The sequence below is a fragment of the Macrobrachium nipponense genome, chromosome 27 (assembly GCF_015104395.2).
Source record: "Macrobrachium nipponense isolate FS-2020 chromosome 27, ASM1510439v2, whole genome shotgun sequence".
Taxonomy (NCBI): Eukaryota; Metazoa; Arthropoda; class Malacostraca; order Decapoda; family Palaemonidae; genus Macrobrachium; species Macrobrachium nipponense.
Genome location: NC_087216.1, coordinates 19956875 through 19968568, shown reverse-complemented (window position 1 = coordinate 19968568; position 11694 = coordinate 19956875). Strand labels below are relative to the sequence as shown.

Sequence of the window (11694 nt, the reverse complement as noted above, 5' to 3'; positions counted from 1 at the left end):
TTAGGTTTGTCAGTCCTCCCGAGCCAAATGAAATTCATTTATAGTTCCAATTCCCCCAGTGGTCGTGAAATAACGTCCACGTCTGACAGAGTTCGGGAGTTTCCGTAATATTACATGTTTATGGAGTGATTCTTATCATCGTAAGAATGGGATTATATACACGTGTACAATTTCCCGGGAATAACGTATTTATGTGCTTATGTATGTGTGTGTATATATATGTGTGTGTGTGGGGATGTATATATATATATATATATATATATATATATATATATATATATATATATATATATATATATATATACTAGAGTAGAAAATATATATACAAATGTATATTCGCGTATACATGTACATACACATATATATGTATACAGACACACTCACACACTGGAGAGAGTATTGGAGTGTGTGCACGAGAGTATATAATAGACTAAGATATGTGGTAATGAAAAGGCTTATAAATCAACGGAATTGCAGTTTCCTGGCTCCATAATTTATGATAAATGATATATATGTGTTTTTGCGCATCTACATATACACAAATATGGGTTTTGGAACAATGCAGTGGAGCCCAGAATCATATAACGCTGGGAGCACAGAATCCAGTACATTAAAAAGGAAGAGGCGACATAAAAGACACCAGCATGTGAGCAATCTGTAATATCTCTCTATGTATTCTTTGTCCGTTGTTTCGGACTAAGGACTTTTTCCCCTAAAAGTCCTTTTGTATCATTCCGTAGCGCTGCTGAACCAGAGGCATTAAGGTATTATGGTAATAGCATTTCTTCACACAAGAGAAAATACCCTCTGGGAAGAAAAGCTCTTAGTGCCGGGCCTAGTGTTTTCTTCATTGTAAATGATTCTGGAGAAATTCCCATTAAAAAAAATAAGAACTGATGAAGAATTTCGTCAGTTTTTGTTTTTTTAGTTCTACTTTGTTCATATAATTTATATTTTTTTCTTTAAAGTTTTTTATCCATATTGTTATGCAATTTATTTTAACTTTATTCCAGGTTTTATCTTTCAATCCAAAAATTCATTTTTACATCTATGTTAGAGTCCATCAATGTAATTTTAATATGGTTGGATGACTTCATGTTAATATGATCCGGTGGTGTTGTTAGATTTAATTGAGTGGCTTAATTTAATTTGCTTTTGACTGAAAAGTGCCAGAGATGGTTTCTGAAATTATAAAATGCATTTTGACAAATCTCAATTTCCTTTTAAAAACTGCAAATTTATTTTTTATACTTGTTTTTACTTCAAGGCAGAATTTTCTTTACTGTCCTAATATCTATACTCAGTTTTTCTCAGAATTGTATTTAGTAATTTTTTTAATCAGTTGCAGATGAAGTCATTCCAGATATTGACTTTGTTTCAGTTACTTATTAAACAGATTTTACTTGCCTTGGTTATATATGTAAAAGTACAAATGTTTACTAAACACCAGTATGTTGTGTTGAACTCCCATTTGTTAGTATATTGAAGTTTGTTATTTCGTCAAAGTAATGACTGTATGAATTTGTGTGTATTCATGATTCATGCGTTTATGTTCACATTTATTTCTATGTATGTAAGTTGACATATGAATAAGTATGAAAACACTAATTTACATATTATATCTTCTATTTCAGGTCGTTGATCAAGATGACCTTGACGATGGCGAGTACGACTATCTCGGCACCTCGTCCTCGAACAGGGCCAACAGACGCCCTTCGGGGGAGATGCAGCGCCCTCGCTCTCCATCATCCCCCGCCGCCCTCAAAGCCCCCGGGCGGAACTCCAGGCGGGTGAGCCTCATCCCTGGGGAAGCCCTGGAACAAGCTCATGCGTCCCTCGCCCTCTCGGCCCTCGCACAGGGCCGCGATCCGCCCAGTTCCGCCCTCTTCAGCCACCACAAGGCGACTTCGGAGATCTCCGAGGGGCCGAGGGAGAAGCCTCGCGTGGAGAAGTCGAAAACGACTGACGACGGCGCCGGGGCTGGCGACGGCGTGGATGGGGGCACCACGGCCAACTCCTCGCCCTTGAGGTAAGTTCGAAGAAAACGGAGATTTTCTACTTTACAAAGAAAATGGGTGTCTTAAGTTTGGTGTTATGGATGACTCACACATTTTTCCCCCTCCCACGTTGTGCGCGCTCATAGGTAGCTAATGTTTCTTCTTCAGGCATAAATATAATTAAATCACCCAACACTAAAACATGGAATTAACTGCATATGTTTAATCCTCGGCAGCTTTCTTTATTTCTATTTATATATATCTTGCGGTACTCACGTACGTTAGTTACAAATATACCAGAAGCACAATATTCTTTGAAATTCTAGAAGATTTTGAAATAGGTTATTTTCTCTTAAGTTTCAGCCTCATTTTGTTTTCGTAGAGGAATATCAGGATAGAGATCAGAGAGGTTTGCTTTCCATTATGCACCGAGTAGTAAGTAATGGACTATGTTCACCATGTTGCCTCATCTTGAATAAAGTTTATGGTGTTTTGAAGAAATCACACTACCTGTCTTCAGTTGATCCAGCTGACCTCTTTCTTAGACATTTAGGCCTAACGCAAATGCCTTGGAAACAGCGTAATCGTCATCACATAGTCATGATTGCCTTTCAAACCACCATGTCATATTACGTCAGTAATCACGATTGGATCTTCCTTTGGAATTACTATTTTGAATTATTTGTCACCATTATAAAATTCATCCTCAGCCGATATGTAAGTACGCTAGTGTATACAAGTATATGAAAATGATTTTATAAGCTGATTATTTTTGCATAAATCTAGAATTGAAATTGATTTAAATTTTATTTACTTATGTAGAATAGTTCCCATTGTGAATTCATGCTTCAAAATCCTAAAATCATTTCCATATACCGCCACCTTGCTTTTATGTTAACTAGCAGGAAGCGTAAGCTAAGTGTGATAGCTTATGAGTGATCAGTTGCTTAGGTTAAGTAATTAAGTTAGGCCCGTAAGTGTTCTGAGCCACTTTATACGGCTATAAATACTACCATAATACAAGAGAGTTACTGGTGACATACATAATCGAGAGATACAGGGCATGACACTATCCATTAGCACAGTAAGAGACAATAGCTCGAGTAATTGAAATGTAGGTGGAGGATCCCGTAGTCTTTTTCGTAATAAACCTGCTTGGGAAATTTACATTACATCATCATTAAGTTTGAATATTTTATATTAATGACACTACCCATCAATTACCCGAGTAATTAAAATGTGCGAAAAAGGATCCCGTAGACTATTTTATAAACCTGCTTGGAAAATTTACACTACATCATTAAGTTTGAATATTTTATATTAATGACTACCCATTAGCACAGGGAGAGACAATAGACAGAGTAATTGAAACTTGGGTTGATGATACCGAAGGCCTTATCGCAATAATCTTGCTCATCCAGCTTTGAAAATTTACATTACATCATAATTAAGTTTGAATATTTTATATTAGTCATTGATTATTTTTTTTAGACAGCATGGTTTACTTACCTTTAAATTCACAGTTTATCTAAGTACAGAAACTACATTTTTCGTCTTTCTCTACGTAGTCTGAGATTAACAAATAGGCACTTCGTAGCTGTAAGTCTGATGTGTGCATACACATCAAGTAACATGTGTAATAAAAGGCTTTAAACGACTCTTCAGTTAATGTGAGGTCATGAGGAGCATAATATAAGGCTAAAAGTAGATAGGAAACCTAAGAAAATAATAAACGTATTATTTAGTCAGAACCGTCTCGTTGACCTTACTTTCGACTTAGCCCCATCGTTGAAGGTAAGCAAAGGCTATCACTGGACTGCCCTGTATCTTTCCCTACATTTTCCCTACAGCGAGAAGGACAAGGCACCTGGCCTAGACAATTCGAGTAAGCTCAGTAGATCAAGGAGTGAGCAAGAGTGGACCAATCTTAGAGTCGCCATGGCTTGGTATTCGCGCCTGCGCCGCATCAGGAGGTAGAAAGACATACAGTCAGCCCTGTTCAAGGGGCCAGAGACAAGTGGTTCCTCTATATACACAAGCCACGCACACACACACACACGTTGACACCGCGTGGCTTCTGAGGCGTCTTTCTCTCTCGCTCTCCCTCCCCCTCATTTTTGGTAGTTCTCAGATTTATTAGAAAAGGTTTAAGACATTTTTGTAATTATTTGACTAGTATTGACTTTGACTTTCTATTTTCTGTTGGTTTAAATGATGACTGGAAATTTTTTAAGCGTTATTTATGTCTTAGGTGATATCCATAACATAAAACAAAACTACCCAAATTAAAGTCAGTCTGGTGTCAATGCCATTGTGAAATTCCTTGCTGATGCTTATGAAATATTGAAAAGGGATAATTACCTGCGAGATAAGGGGGGAAGAGAGAAAGAGAAAAACGTTCATGAAGGCACGTGAACCATTAGAAAAGTGAAGAAAAATATTAGAGGCGTAGCGTCCTCCTTGCTTTCATTAGCGAGTTGAAATGAATCTGCCAATGTTTACTCTTCTTGCGTGTCACTTCTTCATTTTTTTTTCCGTAAACAAAGAAATCCCGAATATTTTGGAATTTGACGTTAAATCGTTTCACTTTTTAGTTGAAATTAGTTGGCTATATTTATATATAAGATTTTTTTGTAATATATGTAATAATTTCTTTTTTCCACTTGATTTGTCAGTTCCTTATAATTTTGAAGTGGCTTGAATTGTAATCTTGATATCTATACAAATAAACCTTTTTGTTTGGTTTTGATAGATTATATTTAGCGTATTCGTAATAAGTTATTTGAATTATTAAAGAGTAGCATTTTGCTTATTTTCATTCTTTGTTTATCTTAAGGAGGTAATAACTTCATTTTATATAGAAAATCACTGGGCATTTTTACTTATATATTGTGGAGAGTATTGACTTATTTGTATACGTACATTCAAACTAGGGCTTTTTTGAACGTTTTTGATTCATGCCCCTAACCAGTAATTAAGTGAGAGAGATTTATACTGAAGATTAATTCAAAACACTTCTTGAAAAATCCGTTTTTCAAAATTCACCCTAAAATTCAGTTGCGTTTCTGTCTGCATTCCTTAATATTTTTATTCGATCACATTTCGTTTCCTTAGTATTTTTTAATTGGAAATTGTTTGTGGGAAGAGTAAGCCATTGGCCAGATTCCTGAAAATACAGGACCCTCGCCGTTTAATATTAGGTTGTATAGTTTTGACGTAACACTTGATCTTGCTGTAAATGTCCGGCTTCTTGCAGTATGGCTTTGTCAAGTACTGGCACTCATCGTCTCTCTCTATACACACACATTGATATCATACAAAACACCTCCTCCTTTGCCGTTGATGTTTATAAACCATTATATAGCTTCTGGTTTTGGCGAATTATAACTTGCACACTCCATATTCCTGTTCAGAGATGATATTGTAGAAAAAAAAGACCTGGCTACTATGAACTTGTTATTAATTTTAAAATGTGGATTCGTGTGTCTGTATGGACAGCTAGTGCCGTTCATATTACAATGGTCTTGCTTTCAGTGAGTTTGTCGTGGATAGATTTTACTCGTAGATAAGCATTTCTCGCTCTTGGGGACTTGTTGTCTGTTACGTTCTCTTTAAAGGGCTGTTTATTCTTCATGCATTTATGGTTGCTGTCGTTTCTTATTTTCCTTCATATTTTACCCATTGGGAGCTTTTTACGCAGCTGATTCTTAAAAGTTTCAATAAACTACATTTTTATATTGAATATTCGTCACTATCGTGAATATAGTAGCAATCTTGTAATCATTTTCTTTTATTAAAGAAAAAAATTATTTCATGAAATTTTTAGTTAGTGTTGTAAACAATTGTCATGTTATCGATATTGTACAAATTTGTTTGTCCATCATTGTCTTGTGTAATCTAAACCTAATATATAGTCCCTGTTTCCATGAACTCACCTTGTAAACAATAATGATATCCCTATCTTTGTATCAATCTATGTTTCGTGGAAAGTTGAATTACCAGTAGGTTTATTTGTTACCTATGGAAGCAAGGCATGATTATTAAGCACAGGAGGAGATTTTTAATAATTATTGTACGATGTCTCGAGAGCAAGCAACCATAGTGCAGTCTTTTTAACGAAATACAGCCACTGGAAAAATAAGAAAGAGCCTGACAGAAAATGATTCCCCAAGGAAAGTGATGGATGCAAAGTTGGTCGTGCTAAGTAAAAAGAAACTAAAGATTGACCCTCCTGCGTAGATTCCGTCCAATGCTGACCTGGTAATCGTACATAAGTATGGATAGCTTTAGCTGCCGTAATATTGAGCAGTTTTCGGTGTTAGATATTCCGCAGGTAGAACATCCTTTCGTGGCTTATATCACAGGTAACATATTGGTTATTGCCAAAGTAGACATGATGCACTGATGTATTGAAATTCAAAGCCTCACTTCTCAGGTCTCACTAATTTCGCCTTTTTTTCATTGTTTATCTCACATTCTTTTGTTTTTCTCAATTTTGGCAGCTGCCTAGATTGACGGGACTCGTTCTAATTGGCAGTACGAAAGCTAGACGTCTCAAAATTTAGACAGCATAGCACCTAGATAGATAGATCGATAGATATTTAGATAGATACACTGGTAGAAGAAGGACTTAGTATACGTGTAAAATAGCTATAGACAAGAATAGATAGATATAGTAGTTCCTTGTGCTTAAATGACTAAGATATAGGTAGAAAAATAAATATTTTGTAGAAGCCAGTTCTGATCGCGTTGCAGCAAAGTAAATACAGATTGTTTTGTTTATTAAAAAAAATAATGAGATACTCAAATTCTAATTAGATGCTCAAAGACCTCTTGTTTTCCGTTCACCTTTACTACCTGATCCCTGATCTCTGTCTTGTGATTTTTATACGTCAGTGCATTCGTTTACTCTACATTGGTTATGGTTGAAACTTCATCACAATGCATTGTCTCTTTTAATTGGAAGAATGACCTAAATTACATTAATATTTGCAGATAACCTCATAAATCTCACATAGTCAATGTTTCGTATGAAGTTTCTTTCACTTTTAGATAGCATTTATCCCTGAAATCATCTTTTAGCTTAGGTAGAACATCTTTGTCACATTGTGCTTGGCTATCTCAGAGAAACTTCCAAGAAAAAGTGCCCCTCCTCCTTTTAGCATATATGAGATTCTTTCTTGATTTGTTTCCAGCTATGTAAATTGCGAATAAAGTTTTGAGAAGTTCATTCCACAGTGAAAGGAAAGTATCATTTATTCGGGAGGTCCTCCAATATTGTTGGGTTTGAAATTTGGGGTCGAGGCAACAATGGGTCAGACGTCTTGCAAATAAATAACCTGTTTTGTGTCAGATTCTAGAATTAACTGCATTACAGTTTTTAAATGTATTTGATTATTTGATGTACGTCATTAACTTCAATGATGTTTCCTCTGAGTGGCTTGCAAGATATAGCAGACATTTTCAAAGCCTGGTAGCCAACACCATTGTCATGATAACTGATCTCTCTAATATATATATATATATATATATATATATATATATATATATATATATATATATATATATATATGAATACAGTTTCCTAAATACTATTTGATATAAATTTTTTACAGAAACCAACCTAATTCATTTGCTCAGGAAAGAGTGGTGTGATTCTCTACCCCCTTTTGAAAATGTCTGCCCGAGAGTCTATAGAATGCTTGTAGTTTTCACGAAGGCAGAGTTTTATTTTGATCGAAATCGGTAATGAGTTCGCGTAACGCTGAATATGATCATTATTTACTGTATTTTTTTTATTTTCTGTTTATGCTGTTATGATGATTTTCCCTAAGTCTTATTTTTTTTATTTATATTTTATATTTACCCATGCAATTCTTATGTATGTTTCTTCTTTTTAATTTTCCTAATTTTTTATATGTTATTTTGGCGATTTGCCATTGGGTTTTTGTTGCTGTTTTATATTTATCCCCTTATTTTATTTATTTTGTTTAAGTTTCTTCCTATTACAATTTGGAGGCATTTTCTTTCAGTTTACAATTTATATTCTTATATTTGGTATACGTAAGAATACTTTGTTACTGATATAAAAATGTATTTATTACTTTTTATAACTTCGTTTCTCCTTCAGGGCAAATAAATATTCTTTTTTCTTTTGTCATTTCAACTAAAATCATAGAATGATTTGAGGTTTTGCAGAGCAGTAAAAGAATTCTAGCTTTTAAAAATAATTTTATGCTGATTTTATCTCATATTTGACATTTGATTTTGCGTTAATATTATTATTATCATTAGTATTATTATTACTTAAAGAATAGTTACTACTATTATTTTCCCTTTGGTAATATTGAACGTATAATGTTTTCATTATTATTATTATTATTATTATTATTATTATTATTATTATTATTATTACTACTACTACTACTACTACTACTACTACTACTACTACTACTACTACTACTACCTAAAGAATGTTACTACTATTATTTTCCTTTTGGTAATATTTAACGTATCATTGTTTTCGGTATTATTATTATTATTATTATTATTATTATTATTATTATTATTATTATTATTATTATTATTATTATTATTATTATTATTATTATTATTAAATTGTACTCGCATTTAACATTCCATTTAACGTTGTCTTGCTTATAATTTTGATTATTGCTGGTGTTGTGAATTAATTCTCAGCGTGGAACTTGACTCGAGAACGCTTAGGCTTCTGTCTGGTTATAAAACTCGTCTCATAAACTGCCCCCACCTTTTTTTTAGACAAAAGAAGAGAGAAAAAAACTGTCACTGGACACAGTGGTAAACTTGTACATATAAATAGTAGCTAAGCGAGAAGTACGAAATTATTTTGCTTTAAAAAACCCATAAATACCTTTTTTACGAGGATGTAGATAATGAAAATAATATAAAATAGTCGGTGTTGATATTGGTATAAGCAAATAGTTGCTAGTGTAAAATAGTTCCCCCGAATAAAACTATATACACATGAGCAGATAGTTAAGTGGTAGCATGTTTTTAGGTTATTAAAACAAAGAGTAAGTATTTTATAATGTGTATGGTAATTATTTATCATAATTACGTTTGTTTCCTTTGGTTTTTATATGTAAAATACAATGGTATCATAACACGCACACTTATATGGATATATGTGTATATATATATAAAAATATATATATATATATATATTAATATATATATATATATATATTATGTTAATATATTACAAGCATATACATATTTCTTTGTTTTTATACATGCATACATACATACAAACATGAACGTACACATCCGCACGCATTCACAAACTCGTTCATGATCTTGCTTTTCACAAGCACAAACACATGCAGTGCAAATCTCAATTTACAAGGTGAATGTGCACAAATTCTGTGGATTTTCAGTGTTGTAAATGATTTTTGTTATCATATCGTATTTTGACGTATTGGTGTTCCTGTTTTTTAAGTCTTCGAAATGCTTCCATATTTTCAGCAAGAGTGGTCAACATAACCACCTGATTTGGATGCAAAGATTTGCGTAATTTCGTGCAACAGACATGATAGATAATAAATAGAAAGGCAACGTGTGAAAGACCCTTAGTTGAATGATCAGTAAAGTTACGTTGTTTTAAATAAACATATACCAATGAGGAAAACCAGAAGCCTGCAACACCTAAAAAATGTATAATGTAATTTTATATTATTCATTTATACTGACTTTTTGAATATTGAACTTGTTGATCAGATATGAAAATATATATTTTGGATACGTATGTGTTTAAACTTGAATTATTTCTAGAAGTTTCGGTGATGATGAATGCCTGAGAAACATTGAGTTGTACAACATTCAGTATATAATTTTTTAAATTGTTGAGACCACTATGCATTTTGCGCTGTTGTATTTTAAGTTGTTCCTTTCAGATTGTGTAACGTTTTGGTAAGTTTTTATATGTGAAAAAATCTGTTGTGTAGATTTACTTAGACAGGAATTTTTTGCGGTTAGATTAAGAGTTTTATTTTATTATTATTATTTTAGTCTTATAAAATATAGAATAAGTTGTAAGTTTACAGTAGGGTTAACTGCAGCATGTGCATGTGTGTAATAATTAGCGTAATTTCTGGAAATAATTTATACAAGTGTATCTGTCACATGATTGTATGTACATATGAAAAGATAAAAAATAGGGCTATTAAAGAATGTTGAATTGACTCGTGAAAGAAATTCTTGCAAGGATGTTATCGGGGCCTTTCGACAGTTTCCATCAAATGTCGAGTAAGACCCGCTTTGATAAATTTAGAATGCAACATATGAAAAAAATGCGCAGTGGATAATTTATCATACGGTTCATATTTTTCTGTACTTAAAAACAAACCTCCATTAGTTGGAAAAAGACTGGAGTGTTATTTTTTTCTTATAACGCAATGAAGAATAGTTCTTCCAATTTGGAAGATAGTCAGTTAAAAAGAGTAAGCATAAAGGGTTGCTTAGAAGGTTTGGTTTTATTGCCCGAAATTTTCCCGTGTTTCGTCTTTATGTCAAGAGTGCCAGCTTGCAATGATTCCCTTTTTATTTATACAATACATACGTGAAAAAATAGGAGTGAATCTTAAGCAGGAGATTTTAGGAATATTGCAAGTAATGAACAAATAAAAAAAATGTAATTGAGAAAAATCTTGAGGATAAGGCAACGGGGAAAAAGATTACATCAAATATTGCAAATTTGGTTTTTCTGCTGCTGATTTTATATCGTATTTTGCTCAATGTGTTATAAAAAAAAATTGGTACAGAACACAAATATACCCACAGGCAATTATATATTCCCAACATCAAAATATACATATAGACGATGTATTTAAAAACATGAAAGCATAAAATAATATGTTTTCTTAAAGTGACATTACATTCGCGGATGTACTATTTTTTTTATTAAATTAATTGGAAGTGTTTGTTTAGGAAGATGTAGAGGAGTTTGTTTGTTGTTGGTGGTGGTTTTTCTTCTTTCTTTTTTTTAAAGCTGCAGCTTACTCCCTTGATAGAACAGTTTTTATTGTAATAAGAGAATTATTGGTAGTTGCTCGTTATGGAGAATATGGAGAATAAAACTGTAGAAACGCAGCAAAACAAAAAAGAACAAAGAATGATTCACTAATACATAGTCCGAAGGGGTAGCTCTGACGTCACGGGTTTCATGGCGGTTAAGAAAAAATTAATTAAATAGAAACACACACAACAAATTCTAGCTCTACCTTAGCATGGGCAGACCTAGAACTCTTTAGACCTTTTATTAATAAAAGATTTACAGATATTATGAATTTCGCCATAATTCTGAAACTCACTCGATTGAATGCCAGAAAACGCCAGCTGGGGATGCCATAACCTATATTCATTAAAGTTATATGTGCTCAATTGTTGCATTATAGGAAAGTCATCCTGGTGATCAATTCATTCCATGACGAATATCGTGACATTTCTGCCTTTAATTAAATAGATGATAGCCATTTATGCCTTCGCTCATTACAGTCAGTTTTCACACAAATTCCTGATTTTGATACATTTCTTGCCGCCACCCATCCAAAGGACCCGTATTTTCATTTTGTCCAAAAACCCTTCGTATTTAATAGAATTTCCGACTCCCTAAATCTTCACTTCAGATTCTGAACCGCTGCGTCAAATTTTGATTTTC

General features: G+C 33.2%; 1 protein-coding gene across 3 annotated transcripts in view; it reads left to right on the top strand.

Moving 5' to 3' along the window:
• The window catches only part of LOC135200888 (uncharacterized), a 1536981-nt gene that overhangs the window by 1022035 nt on the left and 503252 nt on the right, over nucleotides 1–11694 (top strand). For 2 of the 3 annotated variants that reach the window (XM_064229624.1, XM_064229626.1), the window contains exons 4-5: nucleotides 1635–2029; nucleotides 3848–3970. In XM_064229624.1, the coding sequence (XP_064085694.1) occupies nucleotides 1635–2029; nucleotides 3848–3970 (518 nt within the window). The remainder of the gene's footprint in view (nucleotides 1–1634; nucleotides 2030–3847; nucleotides 3971–11694) is intronic. The other variant, XM_064229627.1, reaches the window with a different exon arrangement.